General features: G+C 33.5%; 1 protein-coding gene and 1 non-coding gene across 3 annotated transcripts; both read left to right on the forward strand.

Moving 5' to 3' along the window:
* The first annotated feature begins 996 nt into the window (after positions 1-996).
* LOC113709171 (small nucleolar RNA R71) lies at positions 997-1103 on the forward strand. Its single transcript, XR_003452592.1, has one exon. It is a non-coding gene; the product is annotated as a small nucleolar RNA R71 (small nucleolar RNA).
* A 12628-nt stretch (positions 1104-13731) lies between these two features.
* On the forward strand, positions 13732-21407 carry LOC113708725 (oxoglutarate-dependent flavonoid 7-O-demethylase 1-like). 2 transcript variants are annotated; one of them, XM_072064852.1, is made up of 4 exons: positions 13732-14008; positions 14535-14782; positions 19640-20001; positions 20990-21085. In XM_072064852.1, exons 1-4 carry the CDS (start codon positions 13769-13771, stop codon positions 21019-21021), a joined length of 882 nt encoding a protein of 293 aa, XP_071920953.1. In that variant the 5' UTR covers positions 13732-13768; the 3' UTR covers positions 21022-21085. The 2 variants fall into 2 exon arrangements, with proteins under 2 accessions (XP_071920953.1, XP_071920952.1); XM_072064851.1 differs by having other exon boundaries at positions 13734-14008; positions 19640-19964; positions 20990-21407.
* Positions 21408-25970: the final 4563 nt, after the last annotated feature.

The raw sequence follows: 25970 nt of genomic DNA on the forward strand, positions 1-25970 counted from the left end.
GCGGAACACCTTAAGGATCTCCTTCTCCTTATCCTGCTTCCTCGGTTTCTCTAACCTGCTAAGAAAGAGAGGCGGGTTAGTTTTTACTGTAATGGGTGGGTTTAGGAGTACCTTTGGATCTGTGCCATTACTGGCCTCCTTCTCAAACTCGTTTTCGATCTTTTCCTCATCCTTGTCCTTTCAAATAGTAAGGTCAAATCCCTGAATTTCCTTCTCGCTCCTTAAAGTCATCACACTTACATTCTTCAGGTTCAATTCAGGTTGAGATGGCAATTTTTTTATAAACTTGGGATTCCAGGCGATTGATTGTCACTGCCATCTGATTCATCTGATTTTGCATTACTTGCCTATCCCAGTTGATTTCTTATGTTTTGCAGTTCGGAGTCTATCTTTTGCTGATGTTGCGTGGTAATAGCCATCAGTTGTTTCATCATCTCCTTCAAAGATGGACTAGAATTCGGTGGCGGAGGTGGTTGGGATTGGTATTGCTACTAGTACCCTTGTTGTCTATTTGGCACGAAATTAGACTGTCTGTTCCCTCCATAACTGAGGTTGGGGTGGTCTCTTCAACCAGGGTTGTAGGTACTTAAATATGGGTCATAGGGCTTTCTTGGCACGGGCGCGGAACCAGCCATATTCACTTGCTCTGCACTTTTCTCTTGAATCATTGGGCACATCTCTGTAGAGTGACCCATACCAGTGCAAATTCCGCACACCTTAGCCTGAGATTCATTTCCTACATCCAGTTGCCTAATAAAAGAAGTCAACTCAGTCAGCTACTGCTGGATAGAGGATGTCCATATCTCATTGACTTTGCGTATCGGGACATCCTCCCTCGTACCAAACTGTTGCGAATTCTCAGCCATTCCCTCAATTAGTTCCCATGCTGTTCGAAGGGTCTTGTTCACTAGTGCCCCTCCACTCGCAGTATCAATGATATTTCTGTCTCTGAAGAGTAGCCCCTCGTAAAAATATTGTATTAGCAACTGCTCACTTATTTGGTGTTGGGAGCACTTGATGCACAATTTCTTGAATCGCTCCTAGTAATCATAAAGCGATTCCCCTGGGTGTTGCTTAATGCCACAAATCTCTTTTCTTAGACTTGCAACTCGAGACGCAGGAAAATACTTGTCTAAGAACTTTTTTCTTCAGTTAGTCCCACGTGGTGATACTATCTGGTGGTAGGTAGTACAACCAGTTTTTTGCAGAGTCTTTCAAGGAAAAGGAAAATGCTCTCATTTTTATTTGCTCTTCGGTAATGCCCGAGAGCTTCATACTGTTGCACACGACATCAAACTCTTGCAAATACTTATAAGACTCCTCACCTGGTAAACCATGAAAAGATGGCAGAAGATGAATTAGATCAAATTTTAGTTCAAAAGGAGTGTTATCACTTAAACTCGGGAAAGTAATGCACAAAGGCTGCTGATTTAAATCAGAAGCAGCCAGCTCCCTTAGTGTTCATGCAGTAGCCATGGTGACTTCTTCTTAATCAGGGTCACTCGAAATGTCACCAAACGAATCTGTTAGTTCAACTTCTGACTCAAGTCTATGAAATGTAGCACTGGAGTGCTCTTCTCTGAGTTGTCTAGTCTCTTTTCTTGTTCTATGAACAGTTTTCTCTATCTCGGGATCGAAAATTAATTCACCTGTATGAGAAGAACGAGGCATACACTCGAAAAGCACCAAAAAATTAGAACAAAAATGAATTTAAAAAGAAATAAACAATTGATACCAGTCACCGGCAACAGCGTCAAAAATTGACAGGTTGTCGAACCCTGTACAATAATAAAAATAAACCTAATTGCCAGTTAAAGTAGCCAACACCCGATTCCAAGTACTGGAGTAGGGACTCTAAGTGTGCAATGGGTTACTTGATTCACCCTATTCCCGAAAAGTTTGCTTGATCCAATATACTCGAATGGGATGGCTTTTTTTCACAAATAATTATGAATTTGTAGACAGGGCATGTAGGGTCGTATTCTCAGGGATTGAGGGTATTTGTCTCTTAAGAAATTCAAAGTAACACAGGGGGTGATTTTGTATAAACGACGACAATCAAAAAAATTCAAATAAAAAATAAAAATGAATAACTAATTAGAAATTAAATGACAATTCACTAAACTCAGAGTAACAATAATTAAAGGTCTAAAACAAGGAAACAATTAAAAATAAAATAAAATAGGAAACTAAAAATCAAATGATAATTCACTAAAATCAAGGTAATAATAATTAAAAATCTAGTCAAGAAATAGTCTCAGCAATGGTTCACCTAATTAATCATCGATACACAAATATTTTCAATTATTTATTAATAAATAGGTTATAACTGTCAAACAAGTGATGACAGTCAACCCCTCCTTACTGCGTCGGTGATTAAGGTACGCTCGTTAATTACTGCTCTAATTGAGAAATAATCCTAGGTACGCCCGTAAGATTTAATTCCTCAATTGCCTTACGTATTAGAGGAGCTCTATTCTAACCAAATAATGCACTACCAGGGTTATTTCAGATTATCCCGCGTATCCCTTTGACACAAACCTAATCATGCCAGTTGTCACTAATTCAAGACAATTAAACAATTACGGATTTAATGCCCTAATTGACAATAGATCACCAAATTAACTAATTATCCGGATCCAAGACAATCAATTAATTAAATAATTATAAATACTGCAATTAAGGAATATGTGAATACCAATGAATAAAAGAAAAAGATAAAATTAAATCAATCTCACAAATTTTAGACAAACTAGAGCCTCCGTTGTCCCTTTACTAGAGTGAGAAAATTAGTTCATATTTGATGCAAAAAATCCATACAAAATTGAAGAGAAAGTCACGGCCATTGTCCTTGATTGAGGGAGTTCAATTCGTTCAATTGGTAAAAGAATACAAAAAGTGATTGAATCCTCCAATTGCTCCAGACATGCGCAGGAGAAATCCACCCAAGACTCCAAGGAAGAGTCAAAAGAAAAGCTAAGCTAAAAGTCCTACGTACCAAGAAGATAAAAAACTACTAAGAACTAAAGAAACGAAGAAAAGTCAAAAGCCAAAGATATTGCTTGTTCTCTGCTATCTATTCCTATTCTATCAAATTACTAACTAAGCAACTCCTGTGCGGCGGCTCCCACCAGGAAGAAGAAGCCCTCTAGCCGTCCTTTTTCTTTTGCAGTAATTACCAAAATGGGAATAAGTGTTCCTTTTCCAAAAATGCCCCAGGAATAAGCTCTGTTATTTGGATTCCTTTTCTGTCAAATTGACACTTGTTATCATATTTTTATTCTACTCCCTGAAATAAATGCAAAATACCAAAAGTGAGTAGAATTTAACAATAATCCACATCGGATCAGGTAATATGGAAAATTAATAGTAAAATAAATGATAAAATTGCAACCTATCAGATAGACATTCATGTAATTTGATATTCAGAGCACATACTGGTTGAATGATCTGTGGCATAACAAATCCCAAAAGTTGCAGCAGCCATTTTGTCTATAAGAAAGCTTAGTGAATCTGAATATTGATCATCAGAAAAAACATAAGCTTCATTTCCTTTTGTAGGAATAAAATCCAGTCTATCACCAAAATACGAAATGTCAGCAACCATAAACTACTAAAAAAAAAAAGAAATAAGAGAAAAAATAGAAATAAAAATAAGATGAACTAAAAAAGAAACAAATTATCATGCACCAATCCCCGGCCACGGCGCCAAAAATTGACAGGTGTTGAGCCTGTGCAATAATAATTATCTAGTCAAGAATAATACAAATTTTGTATATATCGGTGAGTAGGATCGAATCCACAAGGATTGGGGATAATTCGTTTCTTCCAGAGTCCGAAGTATGGGGGATTTTTGGAGAATATAAAATAACTAATTAACTAACTAATGAAACAACTAATAGAAATAAACAAGAATTAACTAATAACCAATACGACTCTAGCCAAAGGTGAAACTTTTCAGACACAGTTCATTCAACTGATCATCGATGCAAAGATAATTCAATTACTCATTAATAGAGCCTTTCCTTACTTTTTCGATAGTCAAGATACGACCGTTAACTATTTCTCTAACCAAATAATAATCCTAAGTACGACCGTAGGATTTAATTTCTAAATTGCATTAAGAATTAGAAAAATCCAACCCTAACTAACAAATACACTACGAGGGTTTGTTTAAATTAGATCATGCGTTTCTCTAACATGGAACCAATCACGCTAGTTGCCACTGGTATTAATCAATTAAACAATTACGGATTCAATCAATTAATCTGGCAGTAGATTATTAAGTTAATTTGAATATCGAGCCATTGACATTCAAATAACAAAACAATCATAAAAAGTTAAACTAAAAAACGTACAAATACCAATGAATAAAAGAAATAAGTAAAATAATTCGATCTCACAGATCTTTGAACCGAGTTTTCAAGTTGATCTTCGACTAGATGAGGAACTTAGCCACGCCTCATAGAGAAATTTCCACGCGTATTAGTAGAATTCATGAATATCAAACTTTGTTCTTAAAACAATCTAATATGTTTCACGGAAGAAGAGTAAAGGCACGAAGAAGGAATTATCTCCTGTCTTGCGGCCTCGCCTCGGGACGAAGACGAATAATAGAAGAATCTCCCTAATCTAAACAATGACTAGTCCCTCATCTCGTTGGTTTTTCCAGCAAATAAGGAAAACAAAGAGATAAGGCAACTACTGAAGTTTCCTTCTTTCTTGTTTCCTAATGCTAGTAAACTACTAGTCACGATTGGTTTAGCACATCTTGGAGCTGGATTTGCAAGGATTCTCAAGGCTTCCCACGTGCACGGCATTTTCTCAAGAAAGTCACTCTTAAGGTTTAAGGTGGTAAAGTATGAGTACCTCCAAATCCAAAGCTCAGGGGAACAAAATGGTGAATAAACTTTGTTTTGATTGGATCTGTCCTCTCCCTGGACTTCCAATATTTACATTTTGTTTCCAACATTTACCTAATGTGCCACAACACTCCTATAAAAGCCCAAAATGTCATGTGGAATGCACTTACTCGCCGACTACAATTAGCTTACGTACTAGTAACTTAGTCATCAGAATCTTTTGCTAAGCTGTGACTGATAAAGCAATTAGAAGTTCTAGTGTCCACCAATACGTTCACTACTACACTTCTCATAACCTGTTGTAGAGTAATGGTCTTTCTTTTGAGCCCTGAAGACAAAGTATGAAATGACATGTCTACCACAACCCCAATATTACTGGTAACCTCATCTTGCTTCCCTTGGACATCTGCAAACTCGATTTCCTCCTCTTCATATTCTGCCATCAGATACAGCTGCTTCATTTTACTTTGATGTCCTGCTCCAAATTTGCTGGCACACTTGAAACAAAAATTATTATTCCTCTGGTATTGGATGGTGAAATTTTCTATATGATGTTAGGACTAGAATCCTGATTAGCAGAAGCTCCTTTTTCAACTCGATAATGAGGGAGCCTATAGCTATTAGTTCCAATACCATGGCCAATTTTGATTTTATATAATTCAAATCTGGAGTCCACATTCTGCCTACCCCCTTGTCTAATCTGTCTACGTCAAATGCTACTATTAAAATCTCAGGTTTGAACATCTTGACCATGCCTAATTTCTTCTCTAAGCCCGCTAATGAAACTGGAGACAGAATGTCGTTCACTAAGTCTTATTACTCCTGCGGAGCATCAAAGTTTTCAACTGTTCAAACTTCTCTTGGTATTATTCTAAATTACCAATCTATTGCGACTTATTGAATTATTCCAAATTTCCTCTGTCAACAAATGTGTGCACGATAGTTCTTTAATTCCTTCCAAGACAAACTAGCTAGGTTTTTCAATCTTGACCACTAGAAACTAGTTATCTGTTATTCCCTCATAATACATTCCAATCACATTCATTCTATTTTCATCAAAAAAATTTGTAAAACAAGAATAATTTATGGCATTTTCTGACTCATTCCCTGAGATTATCCCCAAAGAACATAGGTAATTCAACCTTAAGAGTAACTGGGAAAAGGAATCCTACTCCAGTTCTCCTTAGTAGTCGCTCCAGGCTCATTGGTGGACAGCAACTTCTGTTGCTTCTAGGAGGTGGGAATCCCAAAATTTTCTTCTTCGCAGATCACTTTCTGATTGTCTTTACAAGACATCAACATCATAGAGGAGCTGAATTTCTGATGCACATTATGAATCATGGACTCCATCTTCTTGCCATTACTTTCCCACTCATCTTTAAAATGTTGCTGGAAATTATTCATGGAGTCTAACTGCTGATAAAAATTTCCTATGGAAGCCAGAGCCTTGTTCAACCTTGCTTCTGTTTCTTGACCTACTCCTTCAAACACTTAAAACAAGTAGTTTCAGCCATGATCAGGGGGTATTCAAGCAGCCAGAGTCAACCGCTTCATACCAACAACTATCAGGGACTCAAGCATTGGAGTCCAAATTAAGTACTGATTTGGGAGAAAAATGAACTAGAGAAGGAAAGAATTAGTTCAAGAATGAGGAATGATCAGAACGAGAGAAGAAGAAAGAGATGCAGAGGGAAAGATTGACTATAAGAAAGGGATGACTACCAAACTCCTTTCATAACTAGTTTCACTAGCTGAAGGACATTAAACCAAGCTATCTTAGTATTTAGTTTCATAATTCTTCTAATTTCTTGTTTTGGTGTCTTGTTTGTTTAGTTTTCATATTAGTTTAGGAATTAGTTTCCTTCATTTCTTTCTTGAGCCCGTTCCGTTTGTTTGTTTATAAATATTTCGCTGCCATGCTATTTCTTCGAGTGTGTGATTTGTTTCGATTATTTATCCTATGGGCTATTTTCCTACAAAGTATTAGAGGTCTGGACTTTGATTCTAGGGCTTGTTCATGAAATTGAAGCATGGATCAATGTTATTCATCACGTTGTGATGTTTTTATTTTTGATGGTAAAAATGATTTTGAAATTTGGAGTTGGATGATGAAAAAAAAAATTTCAAGCTATTGGAATTTGGGATTTTGTCTAAAAGGGGTTCACGAAACCTATAAAAGGAACGAATTATCCAGCAGTTTAAGAGTTAGAGAAGAATAAATAGTTAGATTGCAAGGCATTCCAATATCTCAACACCCAAGTCCAATTGCATGTAGCCAAAAAATTTATAGATGTAAATACAGCAACGGAGGTTTGGAAAATTTTGATGAATTTCTATTGACAGGTTGTCAGCCTGAAACCTGCTCAAATTAAAAGTAATTTCTGTAGATAGCGGTGAGTAGGGTCGAATCCACAGGGACTGGGAGTAATTGTTTCTTTTCAAATTCACAGTGACAAGGGGGGTGTTTTTATATCAGGGGTGATAATGTAAGCAATTCAACTAAAAATAAAATAACAACAATAAAATAGCCAACTAGAAATTAAATAACAATTTACTAAAATCAAATGAGTGATAATTAAGGATCTAGCCAAGAAATAACGCCAGCAATGGTTCACCTAATTGATCATTGAAACAAAGGCAATTCCAATTATTTACTAATAAATAGGTTATAACTGTCAAACAAGCGATGACAGTTAACTCCTCCTTACTGTGTCGATGATTAAGGTACGCTCGTTAATCACTGCTCTAATTGAGAAATAATCTTATGTACGCCCATAAGATTTAATTCTCCAATTGCCTTACGTATTAGAGGAGTTCTATTCTAACCAAATAACGCACTACCAGGGTTAGTTTATATTAGCCCGCGTATTTCCCTGACACAAATCCAATCATGCCAGTTATCACTATTTTGAGACAATTAAACAATTACAGATTTAACGTCCCAATTGACAATAGATTATCAAATTAACTAATTATCCGGATCCAAGACAATCAATTAATTAAACAATCATAAGTACTGTAACCAGGGAATATGCGAATACCAATAAATAAAAGAAAAAGGTAAAATTAAATCGATCTCACAATTTTAGGTGAGCCAAAACATCCTTTGCTTCTTGACTAGAAAAGGGAATTTAGTTCATCTCCAATGTGAAAGACCCACACGAACTCGAATAGAACGCAGCGGCTATTGATTGGAAAATGGGCAAATTCAATTCGATCGAAGGCATAACGAAAAGCAAAGTTGCAGAGGTTGATTTAGTGTCTTCCCTTCATCTCATCATACGAAGGAAGGAAAAGATACTAGAAGCCGAAAAGAAAAGTCAAAGGTCTCCTATGTTCTCCTGACATGCGTGAATTGAAGCTACGCCTAAATAACGAACGAAAAGTCAGAGAGCAAAAGCTCTCCCGAGATAGTCCTAATCCCCTGCAATCTCCATTTCGTATCTAAGTACTAACTAAGCATCCTCCTACTGTGCGGCAGCCAATCCAATAAGAAGACTCCCCTTTCTCGCCCTTTTGTCTTCGGCAATTACTAAAATGGGCAAAAGTTTGCCTTTGCCAACAATGCCCCCGAGATAAACTCTGTGACTTGGACTTCTTTTCTGTCAAATAGGCACTTGTTAACATATTTTCGTTCTACTCCCTGAAATAAACGCAAAATACTAAAAATGAGTAGAATCCACCAAATAATCCACATTGGGTCAGGTAATAGGGAAAATTGATAATAAAATAAATGATAAAATCGCACCCTATCATCTATGGTCATGGCGGAGAAGAATTTTGTGATGAAGTAGGAGAATTTTTTTTTAATGAGTCAAAGAAAGAGGAAATTGCAGAAATTATGGGTACACATGAAGAAAAATTTGTGGCTGAAAAAGAAATTTCACATGTGGTTGAGAAAGAAAGTGAAGTCGTTAGTGATATGGAAAATGTAACTAAAGATTGTGATAAGAGAGAAATTTTTTATTTCATTGCGGTTGATGAATTTTTTGAAGCGAAAGATGCGATTGTTAAAATTGATGCAATTGTTAGTGTGAAAAAATTAAAGAAAAAATATGGTGATGTTAAAAACATTGGAGGTGGCAACTATGATTTTCTAGTCTTGGAAAATTTTCTTGGTGATGTGGAGTAATGAATGGAGTTTGGATGAACATGTTTAACTTTTTTGACATAAGTGATCAAGGTAAGAAATTGTTCAAAAAGTATAAGTTTCAACCACTGTTACGTGTAAAGATGAAACTAAAAATCAATCATAAGTTGGAGTTAAATGTTGTGTCTACTGCAACTGAGTTTTTCATAGAGATTCAAGTTCGAAATGACATTGGAGGTGAGCACAATAACGAGCATGGTTTAAGGAAGGCAATAAAGGAAATTAAACCCAACTATCTTAGTATTTAGTTTTCTAATTCTTCTAGTTTCTTGTTTCGGTGTCTTGTTTGTTTAGTTTCTATATTGGTTTAGGAGATTTCAAATCAGTTCCAAATAAGTTCCAGTTTATAATTGTATTTGTTTAATAAGTTTAATAATGCATAAATACTACTAGAGTAGTAGATTATTACTTGAAAAATTGAGTCGAGTTTTGAGAGTAAATTTGAGGGAAAATATCATAGTTTAGATTTGTAAGTTGTCGTAAGCGAAAAGTTACAATTTGATATTGTTATGATTGAGTTTTGAGTTAATAAATGGTTAAATGTTTGTTTGTATATTTATTCTCCTTCTCTTCCCAAATACTTTTATATGTGTTAAAATTGTTTTTGTTTCTTATTTGTGCCTATTATAAAAAAAAAAAAAAAGTCTTCCCTACTTATCTAAATGGGGCCAATGGGCGATAGAAAAGGCCCATGGCCTAGGTTGGCTACCTCTAGGGGTGTCAATAGGTCAGGTTTGGATCCGAACTCGGCTCAGGCCGGATAATTTTTTCTGAATATGGGTTGAGAAATAATTCCAATACCCGGATCCGTTTACTCTAACAAAAAATAGGTTGGATACGGAATATAGGATTCCAATCCGGATCCAAACAATATATTAATAATTATAAAATATGAATATTTCTAAATACATTCTTTTACCAAATTAACAATTTAGTAATGATTTTGTAGATTGATTTGTGGTTAGTTTTGTATTGACGATTGAGTTATTTGTGATTTAGTTTTGTAATTTGATTTGTTTAATTTTGGAGATGGATTTATGTTTGGTTTTGGATTTAATTTTAAAATGTTTAAATTTGGATTTTTTTTCCAAATAGACCTAGATCCGTCCCACTGCCCGTCGAACCCAATTCCAAAACTCTAAGATCAAGACCCATTGGTATACAGGTCGGGTCTGGATTTACTACATAAAAACGGGTTGGGTTCAGAATTTTCAGTTTCGATCAGAACCCTGATCCGTTGACCAGCCTAGCCACCTCCACTGCACTTGGGAGGGGTACCTGCCTAAGGTCTGTCTAAGTGGCAGGGTCTATGTAATAATTTGTGATAGCGAGGGTTTCCATTCGTAAACAAAAAAAATAGAAGAGGTTAAAAAAAAAAACTCTTGCCAAGTCAGCATACTACATGTCTTTTGACTTAAGCCATTATTAAAATCACGAAAATGATGTCCAATGTTTCATTCAACCTTTTTTTTTTTTTGAAGGTAATGACATTCAACTTGAATATCCGATCTATGTGGCAATACGAAAAGACAATTTCAGTTCCCAGTCTTAGTTTAATATAGCCCAAAATGCAACGAAGCCCTTTTATGACATATTCCTAACACACTTGTCCAACCTCATCCAGTCCATGGACCAAATGAGCTAGACCTCTGAAGTATCACTTCTAAGAGCATTACCTCTTCCTGTGTTTTTCATTTGTGTTTTTAAACTTGGACTGGACATGTTGGTTCGATCGATCGAATTGAAAATCGGACAAGTGTCTAGTCTGAGTTATTCTAAAAAATCGAATAGATAGAAATTCAGTCAAATCAGGTAAAAAATCAAATTCGACTGAGTTTGACGAGAAAAACTGGAAGAATCTATTGGTGTCAAAGTTTTTTTTTTTTTTTTTGAAAAAGTTAAAGCATTTTCAGTATTATGTTTTGATCCCTAGGTTGTTAAAAATTATTAATATATCTCAAATATTTCGTACTTTACAAATATTGTCCTAAAGTTTGGTGTTATTTTTCAGTCAAGTCCATAATTTTAATTCTAAACTTGTTAATGTTCATTAAATAATATAAATTGCTACTTGATCATTCTAATTTCTTTGTATTTTCTTGTTAAATATATTTCAAACATCAAATATATATGAATATACATTTATTAATATTAACATGTGCTTAAGTATTTTACATACAATATTTAAATTTTTAAATAATTTTTATTTATGACGTTATCTGATTTAACCCCGATCGAATCCATTAACCCCTGACTTCTGAATTCAACTGAGTTGATACTCAGTCCGAGTCTAAAAACATAGTTTTTCATGTGTTGACATCCACATGATGGCATCTATTTGTGGGATTACATGGCGTTAAAAACAATCGAAGGTTTCCTATAGTTATTGATCCAATTGAATTAGTGAGGAGAAAATGTATTATTTGTCTTGTGTGGACTTTGGAGCAAAATATTGAATTTTACCCTTTTATGCTTGCTCGCATGCGCATTCACACATACACACACATTTATTTATAAACACACTAGCCTCTCTCTTTTACCCTTTTATGCCTGCTGGCACGTACACATGCACATACACATGTTCGCATGAGTATTGAGTACGCAAAGAGAGAGATTGGTATATACTATTGCTTTGTATGAGGCATGAGAGTGGGAAGGGACAACTTTTAGCAAACGCAAAAGAATTGTTATGTTTCTAAAGATTGTAGCCTTTGTGTGTAGAATTAGTACTTGTGATTGCAGGGGATCGATCCCGTGACTTAAACTATTGATGCCAGTTAAGTAACTATCCATTCGCTATTGTCATTCGGAAATTAGTTTACAATTATCCATTTTTCCTCAAAACAAAAAATTCCTACATGAAAATCTTTTGAAAGTTACAAACAAGTGCATTATGTCTTATACGAAGTATGGATAGTAAACTATTGAACAACAGGTAATCTGTCTAGCTTATTTACAATAATAGTTTGCTTTGGTATGAAACCAATTCTTGATAGAGGGAAACATCTCGTGAGAGTCCGCCAAAGAGTCCAATATGAAAGTTAGAAACCCAACTTTGATCCAAAAACTTAAGCCAATAGGCCTTGGGTCCTTATTTAAATATTAACGATTCTTTTTCCATCTCTCGGACCAATATGGGATGTAATCTTTTTACTCATAAACCTAACACCTCTGATGTATACGAGTCATTTAAGAAGCAAAACAACTCCATGGGTAATAATGTTAAATTTAAAATTCTATCCTAAAACCAATCCATTTATAGTTGAAGTGCAAATTCCAAACGACATATTAATTGTATATACGTAGTTTGGGAAAAGTCTCAAATTGGAGGCAGATTCTCTACTATTGATAGAGCAATTGCAATTGATGGTTTAAATAGTTTTAGTCCGAACGTTAGCTAGATGAGATTGATTTTGAGACACAATTTTTAATAAGTGATAAAACTTGCTGTATTATTAGATACGTTATTATTATTTGTATTTTCAATGTCCGAATGGTTAAATATTTGTGTTAGTAGTTACATTTTGTAGTACAATTGGCACTGATATTTTGTGACAGGCTGGGCACTGATGTGCTCTCTTTAGGCTGACGTTGTCTACTTTAATAATGAACAATCGCAAGCTCATCTGCGTAGCAAAGTATGTGGATCCTATTTTGTAAGTCATCAATTTTTGGAGATGGACTAATCCAATTTTGATACAAATTGATAAAGGAATACATCACTCCAGAGAAGTTTCCATGAAGAATTTAAAATTACATTTTGTAGTGCAATCTCAGAGTATGACACGTATATTTATAAAATGAGGAGTTTACGGATCATTATGTTGCAGTGGTAATGCGCGTGGAGATAAACCAAATAAGACATGTCCGGATGTAATCTTTTTTCCCCTCCAATTCCTTCGTTCACTGTACATTGTTTCTCCACTGCTTTATTACCTTTAAAAAATTGTGAAACTATAATTTTTTTGCACCTAATATACCAAACAATTTAGTAAAATTAATAAAAACATACCAACAATATATACCATGACATAAATATGCTAACCAATTATAAAAATTATTAGGATTATATAGTTACTTTAGAAGTTTCTCCCAAACACCGTGCAACTAAATTTTTCATTCAAACTAACGATAATATGAAAAAAAAAGACTAATGAATGAAAATATGATCTCAAAAAATTTTAATTCACAGTCACAATATGTGAATTCGTAATAAATACAAAAAAGTATAGTATTTTGATCATATAACGAAGAAAAGCCATAAAGAGCAGGCCATTTACGGGAAAAGTTTTCATTAATAAAAATACTAACTCTTCACGACTTTCTTACCAGTCATCCAACGTATGAGCAAAGTGCCAATAATTAAATTAGTAATTTTTTTAATTTATACATAATTAATTTTTTTTTTTTGCATTTCCACAAAAAACAAATGAAAATTTTTAGTTTTGTAGATGTGCTGTAATTAGAATGTACTATTATTAGTTTTGTCATATTTGATGATTATTGCTTTTCAGAATGCATTATTATTGGTCCAGTGAAAAATTTTCTCTAATTACAGGCACCAAACACCCGCGCGATACATGGATACTCCCCCTAGTGATACATATAAAGTGTGCCTTGATCACGAATTGATATCAATTGCAACTTGGAGCTACGTGTATATATATATATATATATATATATATATATATATATATATATATATATATATATATATATATATGTATATAGGTAGAGATTTACAGAAACCACAAACATGGAATCTGGTATGATAAATTTGGGAAGCTCTCTAAAAGTATCCTTTGTTCAGGAGTTGGCTAAGGAGAAATTTGCATCAGTTCCACCCCGATACATACGACCTGATCCAACCAAACTTGATGGGGCCTCCACAGAGGAAATCCCAGTAATTGACATGCAAAGGTTGCTTTCGGATGAATCAGTGAATCCAGAACTTGAAAAGTTGCATTTTGCCTGCAAAGAATGGGGCTTCTTCCAGGTTTGTCATTTCGTATTTGTATATGCATATATTAGGTATTGTTGTTGACCTAATAATGGAGTCTGATTGTAATAGTATTTGCTCAAAATCTACCAGTCATTTCAATTTGGTTTTTACCACAACTTTAACTTACTTTCAAGGGAATAAAATAATTCTGAAATATTTATTATGTTAATAACTATGACTTTTCAGGACTGTAGGTAAATGATATATCTTGCCACAAGTTTTTTTTTTCATATTGAAATGTTTCTTTTCTTGTAATTATCCAGAAATTTTATGTCAAAAGCAAGCATGCCTACCCTAATATATGAACTCATTTGGTTTTCTCTAGTAGTATTACATAATGCATGACTAGAATGTAATAGGAGTGATCTCCTTTTCTTTCCTGCTTTTCCTAGGATCTTCTTTGAATTGTTATACAAGGACAATCATCTAATTTAAATGGATATACATGCCCGCTGTTAAAATGGAGAAGTGTTATAATAGTCAGCACCAAATAATTAGTGACTGTACAATTTGTCACCAGGTGATTAATCATGGAGTGAGCTCTTCATTAGTGGACAAACTGAAACTAGAGATGCAAAAGTTTTTCAATTTGACGATTGAAGAGAAGAAGAGATTTGCCCAAGAACCGGGCGATGTAGAAGGATATGGACAGGCCTTTGTTGTATCGGAGGAACAAAAACTTAACTGGGGTGACATGCTATTCATGGTCGCTCTGCCAACTCACTTGAGAAAACCTCATTTACTTCCCAACCTTCCTCTTCCATTCAGGTACAAGAAAATTTGCACACACATTCATATCATTGTATTTAGGGTGCATTTGATAAAATTGAAGTTTGAAAACTGAAATCTGAAATCTGAATCCATTAAATTATTGAATTATTAAATATTAAATCAAATACGTTTGAGTATATATCACATTCGGTGATAAGTAAAAAGTTTATCACTTATTTTTTATAGCAAGTTTTGCCTAAAAAATTTAATGGCACTTAATTAATTCAGATGTTCAATTTTTTGTTATCAAATGTATCTGACTATATTAAGATCTAAATACATTAAGTTTAAATGATGAATTGTGTTGTCAAACACATGAGGACTATAGTAACATCACACATAGTATAACTTTTGAAAGTCATAAGCATCTAAAATTCTCTACACTTGTCTAAAATTTTAAAATTTTGTGGGTGAAAATACTTAAAAGCTAGGGATAAGATGATCATAGACTAGTAATAGGTTAAGAAAATAAGTGGTTAGTAGTCTGTAACTTTGCAAATCACCGTACCTGTAATCTTTCTATTTTCTTTTACATAAATTGTCAACATCTTGATATATATAAAGAAACTGAAAGTCTAGAATTGAAATTGTAAAGAGATAAAATGATGATTTTTATGAGTTATAAACTGGATTTACAATAAGAGACATTATTTAAGTGTGGCGGTTTGATTCTTTCATGTATTTTAATTGATGGAAATATGAACATTTTGGTCCTTTATTATAGCAGTGGTGGTTAATTTGGTTCTTTATATACTACTGCGTGCTAATTTATTCCTTATGTCCTCTGCTCCTTTTTTTCTACAGTGGCAATGTCGATTATCTTTGTAATACCAACATTGCATTGAAGTTTATGAATTAAGGGTTGTAATTAGAGATTTGGGAAAATTAGGAGAGGGGAAATCGATAGATTACAAATACTGCATTGATTTTATTTTATGGAAATCAGGGATTAATTGGTAGACGGAAGTACGCAATAAATCTTCATCACTGAAATATAGGACTTGAACTATATAATTCCCTTCTAATAAGCAAATTAATAAAGGACTTGATGAGGTAATTAAGTACTTTGTCTTAAATCTTAAAGAACAGTAAATAAAGAAAGATGTAGATAATGGTTATGCAGCATCTTAATCACTGTTTGTGAATTTTGTTTTGTCCAAAAAAATAATAATATATGTCTCATTCAGTTGTTGAGGGGTAAAAAAGACGATAACCACTCAATTATTCTTTTATTCTAGGTCACAATTTGTTTATAAAAAGTATTTCATAATTTCCATTGACGACTAAAATGCTTTATTCAGAAAAAAAAATTTGATAATGCTGGTAGGCAGCACAGAAAAAAACCTTTTACATATAATTGAAACCGAGGAGGCAATAATAAAGCCAAATGCTGCTACATGAAAAATTGTAGCAGAGAATATCCGGATGCACGTAATAATATATATATATATATCTAATTTATTATGTAGATGCATTTATTTGGAAGTCGTACTGTCTTAGGGGCCGACGTACGGCATGAAACATCGAATGTTATTTTTTTTTTTACAACGATAACGGCATTTCATTAGCTTATCCATAGATACACTCAGAGCAACTGCTCTGTTAAATCGTCCCTTGCGGCATTGACTAGCCAGGGGAGAAAGTCGCCTTTCCAGATTACATCAAGCAACAGTTTAATGCAAATTTTGCCAACTTGTGGCCCACTACATTGCCTGCTCTTCTAATAATAGAAAAGGTGCTGGACTTGAAGTGCTTCTTCAATCTTCCTATATCCTCCAATACCGTCGCACATGTGCTGTCCTCCGTAACTTCCTGTTGCAGCTTCTTTATGATTTTTTGACAGTCCGATTGAACTTCAATTTCCTGCCATCCTTCCTGCCTTGCTACCTGGAGAGCTTTCCGAATTGCTAGTGCTTCCTCGAGTTTTGGTTCCGTGCAATTTGTTTGTGGTAAAGCCCATGACTGGACGAGCTTGCCTTCCTTGTTCCTTGCCACAATTCCCCACCCTGCTTGTCCGCAATGGTCCTGTAGCGCTGCATCAGTGTTGATTTTAATTCGTTGTCCTGTCGGAGGCGCCCATCTTTTGTCATACTCCTCCATCTCCTCTTCCTCTGGTTGCTTTTCAGTTTCATCCAGGGTTGATTGGTACTCATTCCACTCCATAAGAGCCTTATTAATTGCCCTCATTGCACTCTTTCTACTGTTCTGGAACTGTTTTTCATTCTTGATTTCCAGATCTGCCATAGTATATTCACAGTTAAGGCTATATGCTCCTTTCCTTCAGCTCTTCTGGTCGCTTGCATCAACTCCTCCCACCACAACCAGAAATTCTCTCGAAAACATTCCAAACCATCCCAGCTTATTGGAGCTCTCCTCCAGATTTCTTTTGCATTTCCACAGAAAAACATGATGTGCTCTAGCTTTTCCACTTGAGTTCCACACACTTTGCACATTGGATCTCCTATTCCTGTCCTCCTTCTAAAGGCCTCATTTATGGGCACTATCCTCTTCAGACACTTCCATCTGAAATGCTTTAACTTCTGTTTAATGTTCTGCCCACAGCACTGTCCATATTCCTGTGTGCTCTTCATTTCTACTACTGTTACTTTCCTTCTCTGTATTCCTTCTCTTCTTCTCTTTTTTTTGCCCCCTAGCTACCATATACCCTGACTTAACTGTGTACACTCCTGTGGATGAGTGACACCAATATAACCTATGTTTACCTACTTCCAGACTCAAAGGTATTTTTAATATTTCTTTCACATCCGCTTCATTGCATACCTTTTCTAGTAGCTCCTTGTTCCATTTTCCATCTACAATGACTTCACTTACCTTCTCGACATTTTCCCCATTATCAGACCTCGGTCTTACCAGCCCACTACCCTTCCTAAGCAACCATTTATCCTTCCACATATGTACTGTGATCCCATCTCCTATCCTCATCCTCAATCCTTCCTTTAGCAGTTCCCTCGATTGCAGGATACTTTGCCACATCCACGAATCATTTGGTTTCTTTTCCATTGTCCATAATGGTGCTCCTGAAAAGTACCTTGCTTTCATTGCCTTACTCATCAGTAGATTAGGCTTTGTGAGTATTCTCCGTAGCTGCTTGGCTAATAACGCCTGATTGAAGTCTTGTAACTCCCTGAATCCTAGTCCTCCCTTCCCCTTTACTTCTGCCAAATCATCCCACCTTATCCAATGAATCTTTTTGGTTTCCTCTGTAATGATCAATAAAATTCAATTCTTACCCCGTGCTAATCATCCCACCTTCTGCCACATCGAATGTTATCCCTTCAATAAAATTCCATGTGTAATGATCAAGACAGCTTATCAGCCACTCCAAAAAAAAAAAAAAAAAAAAAAAAAGACAGCTTATCAGCCACAAAGTGTCCTAAGGATTGAATATTTTGATCATTATCTCTCTTAAAGTCTCCACATGATAGGCCTTTTCTTCTTATTTTTTTTACCTTGGACTCATTCTTAATGGTTTTCCAACATTTCTCTTCTTTTAATCATATGGCTATTGGCCACCCAATGACTTAAAATCTTGGTGGAGTGGGAGGTTAAATGTTCAAATCTTATCCCATCACTTTGCAACTATATGTGGTTTTTTCAAATCCATATGAGTGCGTGCGTTTGATTCAACGGTGATTCAATTCTCATCGATTTTTTAATGAATTCAGTTGAGCCTTCTCCTAAAATATATTAGAGTAAAAAAGTTTGATCCGATGGTAATTCAATCCCCGTCGGTTCCCTATTAGATTCAGTTGAGTCTCCCCCTAGAATAGGTTAGAGTATGAATAGAGTAGATCATGACAATTGACAAAAAATAAATTACAGATCTCTCTCTCTCTCTGGTATAGGAAAATATATCCTCTCTTGCTTTTCTTAAAGGGACAATTTCAGAAACCTCTCCTCAGATTTCTGATAATTTCATTGAGCTCCCTCGAGGTTATAAAAATAACATTTGCCTCCTTTGCCCACATAAAATGACAATATTAGTTTTAACATTTTAATAAAACTCTCTTGTTAGATATAATTTTACAAAGAATGAAATTAATAATTATTTTTCTTTCCTTATTCTATTCTTATCCTCCCTTTTTGTATTTTTGCCAATAAAACCATAAAATATAAACATTGACAGCATAAATGTTTTACTAGTGACAATTTTTATGACTTTGAATGCAATCTAATTTTTACTTGCTGATTTTTTTGGTACCAAAAGCAACATTAACTCAAAAAAAAAGCCCAATATTTCTACCAAGCTATGATAATTCCACCAATCCAAAATTCTACGAACTTTAAAAGAATTATGACGGTATTTTCTTTTTCAAATTAAAAAATACATACCCTGGTAAATCACCATTAAAAGTAGTTTATCATAGTGATAGAACTATTGTCATCTTTGCTTATCAAATAATAAATATGGTATTAAAAACTTCACACTCTTTTTGTATATTTGTGTTAAATATATTATGATTGTTCTGGAAAGTAATTCAAACGTTATAAGTTGAGGGTATTTTAGGATATTCATTAAAAATTTTGACCAAGTCTAAGGTTTGGTTACCAAAAGTGTCAAATTAGGAGAGGTAGGTGTAATTTTTGAAACCTTAAGGGAGCTCAATGAAATTGTTAAAAATCTTAGAGAAGGTTTATGAAATTATCCCTTTCTTAAATCTTGCCTTCTTAATTGTCTTTATGATGAAAATTAATAAGCCGTGTCACCGTGAGATGATGATAAAACATCCATCCTTGCATGCATAAAAAATTAGTTAACATCTAAAGCATTGTGCATTGTTATTATATATTGGATATTCTTTACTTTTTATTTACATTTTTTTAACATTGTAGAGAAACTCTAGATCAGTACTCAAGGGAATTGAAAATCCTTGCCATCAAGGTCCTTGAGCAAATGACAAAAGCATTAGGAATGAAGCTTGAAGATATGACAATGCTTTTTGAAGATGGGATGCAAACAATGAGGATGAACTATTATCCTCCATGTCCCCAACCTGAGCTAGTGATGGGCCTTTGCCCCCACTCTGATGCTGATGGGCTTACCATATTACTTCAAGTCAACGAAGTGGAAGGCCTCCAAATCAAAAAGGCTGGAGCTTGGGTTCCTGTTGTACCACTTCCTAATGCATTCACAGTCAATGTTGGAGACATTTTAGAGGTAATCATGCTCAAAATCCTTTCTCCAAAGATGGAATGTGAGTATGAACAATCTCTTCATATTACTTTTCTGTTTATATAATTACAACATCTATCTAGTTTTTGGGCTCCCTTATGTGATATTTTCAAATTGGTTTCTACAATTATGAACATATATGGAAATTAGAATGTCCTTCCCATATTTTAATAGGATTCAAGAGATAATCTTTCCGATTATGATTATTATGCCTACAGTAGGTTGATCTTTCCGATTATGATTAGTATGCCCACACTAGGTTGATGTAAGACTAATTATCAACTTGCACCGCCTAGAAAATGAGGCCAGGACAAAGTGTGGCTTTCATCCCAAAATTTAACTTTTGACAAATTTGTGCCTAACTTCTAACTTTGGCTACTTTGTCAGAGTTAAACTAATGTTGTTTATTGATAGAATATTGAGCACTTTAATGGAACACGTATCTTTATAAAGTAAAAAAAAAGCATAAAATATATGGATGAAAAGGTCTTTATATTGAAAAAGTAGTTTTATTCATATTAGTAACCAACGTAATTGATTAATTACTTAATTATTCGAGAAATATTTCTGAAGAATGTAAATCTTGGGCACAATAAATTCAAATATTAGTATTGTACATGCTCTTCCACCCCACCCTTCAAATCATTGCTTACCTGTGATGTACAAGTGGTGGCATATGAAATTCAAATTGCTTTCCTTTCAACATCTTGAAAAAAGTACTAATTTTTTTTCCAACAAGTTTGTTTTGATTTTCAGAAAGGAATTTACTTTTTTTCTTGATTTCAATGCTAATTACACAAGTTACTTACAAATCATGTCCTGGATCTATCAGGGTATAGCTTATGAATTCTATCTCCAGTGTTTTTGGGGCATAACAGTAGTTATGGGTGGACTCATAAGATTACCCTGTTAACCATATCCTATTATTGAGCCTAATTGAACTTTTATAAGAATGTATGCTACATAGTACACAGTTGGGAACAATGTGACGTTTTTGAACTGAGATGCAGATTGTGACAAATGGGATTTACAAGAGTGTTGAGCATCGGGCAACTGTGAATTTGCACAATGAAAGGCTTTCCATTGCAGCGTTCTTTTTCCCAAAAGTGGATGGTGACATGGGTCCAGCGCCAAGTCTTACCCCCCCTGAAAATCCAGCAATTTTCAGAAGAATTAGTACGATTGACTATTTAAAAGCGTTTTTTTCCCGTGAACTAGATGGGAAATCATTCATTGACGCAATGAGGACCCAAAGCGAAGACTTTTAGGGTCTTAGTCCCTCTATGCTTTTTCTCTTTGAAACTTATGTACACTGTTGATATGGTGCCCCCTCTTCATCGCCTCCCCCAACTTTCATTCATCACAATATGTATAATTGTTTAAGAATTAATCCTTTATAAACTGTGTATGCTATTAGATTCGAATGCATGACAATTAATATTAATTTAAATTTAAAATTCAAAATTTGAAACAAATAGTATGCATTCAGATTTAATACTGTATACATTATTAATGTATAGAAAATTAATCTATTTTTAAATATGAAAGAGAATGATGAGTAATTGTATGTGCTATCAACGACATATTAGAAGTCACTCTTATGCCAGATGTTGATAAGGGGAACCAAAAAAAAAAAAAAAAAACTCTTTGCTATTTTACCTTTTACCTCTAGTACTTATTTTAGGCACAATTATAAATCTTTGAATATATTGCTATTCCATAAGTACTCTTTGTATTAAATTCAAATTTTGGGTTTTTCTATTATGTCCTTAAAAGTATAGCCCAGAAAAAGCATATAAAGTAGAAAGGATGGACTCGCTATAAATTTCAATTATTATTATTTATTTATTGAATTATAAAATCTTGTTCAAATAAGTGAAAAATAGATCCATCTTCTATCGTGTGTCCTGAATAGAACAAGGGAAAATTGCAGAAACCTCCCCTGAGATTTCTGACATTTGCACTGACCTCCCCTCTAGGTTTAGAAATTGCATTCACCTCCCCTGAACAGTAACAATTCGTTGCAGAAACCTCCTTGACAGCTTGATGTCCCATTAAAAAATTATTTGTAGAAGTGAGATAAAAAATTTCGTCCAATTTTGCCCTCATCTTGCTTGACCATTATTATTTGCTTGACAATTGCTTAACTAATTATCTAATAGTTAAGCTAATTAACTATTAACTAATTATCTAATTAACTATTAACTATTAACTAATTATCGAATTAATTAATTAACTAATTAACTAATTTCTATTTATCTAATTTACTAATTAACTAAAGCTATTGTCTGTCTGAAACTAACAAACTATTTGCATGTTAAACTAATTAACTGCTTAACTAATTAACTAATTAACTAACTAACTGATTAACAGACTATTTACATGTTAAACTATATACAGTACGCATTACCTATTTAAAGTATCGACTCTTTATGGGTATTTTACTTTCAAATATTTAATTTATGATAAAAACATCAATGTTTGTAAGTAAAATTCAAAAAGTGTTACAATAATATTCTTACAAAAAGGGAGAGGCATAGGGCCATAAATTAAATATTTGAAAGTAAGAATATTGATATTTTTTGTAACACTTTTTGAATTTTACTTACAAATATTGATATTTTTATCATAAATTAAATGTTTGAAAGTAAAATATCCATAAAGAGCCGATACTTTAAATAGGTAATGCGTACTGCATATAGTTTAACATGCAAATAGTCTGTTAATTAGTTAATTAGTTTAACATGCAAATAGTTTGTTAGTTTCAGACAAACAACAGTTTAGTTAATTAGTTAATTAGATAATTAGTAAATTAGATAAATAGAAATTAGTTAATTAGTTAATTAATTAATTAGATAATTAGTTAGTTAATTAGTTATGCAGTTAATTAGTTAATTAGTTTAACATGCAAATAGTTTATTAGTTTCGGATAGACAACAGCTTTAGTTAATTAGATAATTAGACAATTAGTTAATTAGATAAACAAAATTAGTTAATTAATTAATTAGTTAAGTAGTTAATTAGTTTAACATGCAAATAGTTTGTTAGTTTCGGACAGACAACAGCTTTAGTTAATTAGATAATTATTTAATTAGTTAATTAGATAAATAGAAATTAGTTAATTAGTTAATTAATTAATTAATTAATTAGTTAATTAGTTTAACTATGCAGAAATAGTTTGATTAGTTAATAACTGTTAACAATTAGATAATTAGTTATTATTTTAACTATGAGAAATAGTTTGATTAGTTAATTAGTTAATTAGATAAAATAGAAATTAGTTAATTAGATAATTAGTTAATTAGTTAATTAATTTAACTATGCAGAAATAGTTTGATTAGTTTAATTTGTTTAACAAATTAAATGTTGGTTTTGATGAAAGTACTCAAACCTTTCATCCAGTAAAGTCAAATCCAATAGGGGTACTCTAGTAATTTCATACACTTTTACCTTTTAAATTAGTTCCAACTTTTTCTAGGGGAGGTTAATACAATTTCAAAATTGATAGGGGAGGTCAGTGCAAATGTCAGAAATTTCAGGGGAGGTTTCTGCAATTATCCCATAGAACAATTCTTAAAGTTTTAAACCTTGTTACTTGGCAACATCTCAACCATCAATGATTTGCAAAGATTTGCTGATTAGACAATTATATACCAAGTATCACTCCGTTGCGTGATCCATCATCGAGGTGATTGACTGAGGCACGACAATTGGTCCTTGAGACTTCATCTTCATGGTTTCATTATTCAAAGCTAGAAATGAAACCATTCGATGCTATAGGTCACCTAACCATAGGGCACCATAGATGCCAACTTTATTCACTTTCATTCTAAATTGGCCCTTCTAATGGCACGGGGATTAAGAGATGGAGAGGGGTCACGATCGGTAAGTATGCCCGCCCCGTAGGGATAGAAATGGGGCAGAGAGAAATGCGGAGTGGGAATAGGGGTTGCGGGAATTTGTCTCAGTACTATCCCCACCTATAAATTAAATAAATTAATTAATACGTAAATATTTGTCAATATCTATGTACATATTATATATAGTAGGGGTGGTGGGGATGTGTATTGGTACTATCCCCACCTCTATATATATATAGACATACACACATACACATACAGACATATACATTATAATTTGAAAACTCATGATATCATGATTTGTGTGGTAAAATGATGATTTTGTTATTTTTGGTTTACTGAATTTTTTTTTTTGTGTATTGCATGTTTGCAATAAGATAATAATAGTAGCAGATATTACTTTAGTTATGCTAATAAATACGGAGAAATATTTTTAAAAGATTAAAGTATATTTTAAACTTAATTTCATGTTGAATTTTAGTTAAAAGTTCAAAAGATTGATTTATACAGTTATTTGTTGATATTATATATGAAAAATTATGAAAAATAGAAGTTTAATTTGAACCACCCAATGGGGCACCCTTATTGGGTAGTGGGGTGGGGGCAGGGGGAATAGTTTAGGGCACAGGAGGGGAGACGGGAGAGGGTTCTCTAATTCCAAATCCATCTCGTTGTCATTCCTAGTCACCAACTCTTTAAAACCTAGAAATTTTAGTTTTCCCTCACATAAGTTTTGAAGTAAATGTTAACTTCTACCTCCAAAATAAGTTCTATAAAATATTATTATAAAATTAAATGTTATTTGTATATACTGTTTTTCGATCAAAGTAATTGTTCTGCTTCCTTCTACATAGATAACATAGCAAGACCTGTATAATTTCAATAAAAAATTTAAGGATAATCTAAAATTTGGATAAACATCATGAAGTGAAGGTGGTGAACCATTTTCAAGGACAATAGCTAGTAGACTCTTAAAAGTCAATTTTGATGTTTGGAACGACAAAACTTGCTTTCTTCATGTGCCCAAGCTGAGTTTTTTTAGATTTTGATTATCAGATTTGGAATTTTTTGGATCTATTCGATAGAGCTCTCCATATTATCCTGTTTTTTGATATCTGTATATGTTTAATGATGTAATTTCTATCATTAATGCAAATTTTAATAAAACTATGATATTTTATATATATAAAAAATGGAGGTAATTATCCAGGGGTTTACCAAGTCAACATAATTTGTGGGCCCAAGGGATTTGACAAGGTGTGATTTATATTGTATAGGATAGGTATTTTATAGGTATTTTAATGGATAGGGTTTGATTTAGATCTCTTTGATCTACATTCATACTTATTAAATTTAGTTAGACCCAAACTCATACCCAACCCCTTATGGGTTTGAAAAGTAAACTCAAACCCGAACCCTCATAGGTTTAGGTATTCAACGGGTATTCGTGAATACTTTTTTGAACATACAATGAAGAACCAAAGTAAAAATATTTTGAAAATATATAGAGTTAAAAAATAACATAAATATCATCGAATTTTTATTTTGAAATAATAAAATCAACATTCATGATGTTGAACACAATATTATGAACTCAAAGAAAGAATCATTATCAACTAAAACTATTTGTTTTCAAAGTTTCATCTGTGTCTATATTCAATCTTTTATTTATTTGCTTTCATTTTTTCTTTTTTCCTTGAAAATGTTTGTACTAATTATAATGACATAGAATATTAGGTTATTTTCCGAATTTACTGATACATACACACACATAGAATATTGCATAGGTATTTGTAGGGTCTAATTTGGATTTGAATTTGGATTTAAATCATAGAAAACCATACTCCACCCAAATTCATGATTCTCTTGCAGGATCTAGATTTGGTTAGGGTCTGGGTTAATAAATTAAACCTAAACCCTACTCAGATATACTGGGTTTGGATTTGATTTGGATAAAATCCGATCCATTGACATACCTAGCTCGGTACCATAGGCCACCCTTAAAACAGTGCGTGTAGGTGAAATATGGATGAAATTAATTGGAATAGCACCTTTTTGATTAGATAAGACATCATTGTCAGCCTATAATCTAGTTCCGTATACAACTTCTTTTATAATCCAAATATAGAAC

This window comes from Coffea arabica, chromosome 9c (assembly GCF_036785885.1).
Source record: "Coffea arabica cultivar ET-39 chromosome 9c, Coffea Arabica ET-39 HiFi, whole genome shotgun sequence".
NCBI lineage: Eukaryota > Viridiplantae > Streptophyta > Magnoliopsida > Gentianales > Rubiaceae > Coffea > Coffea arabica.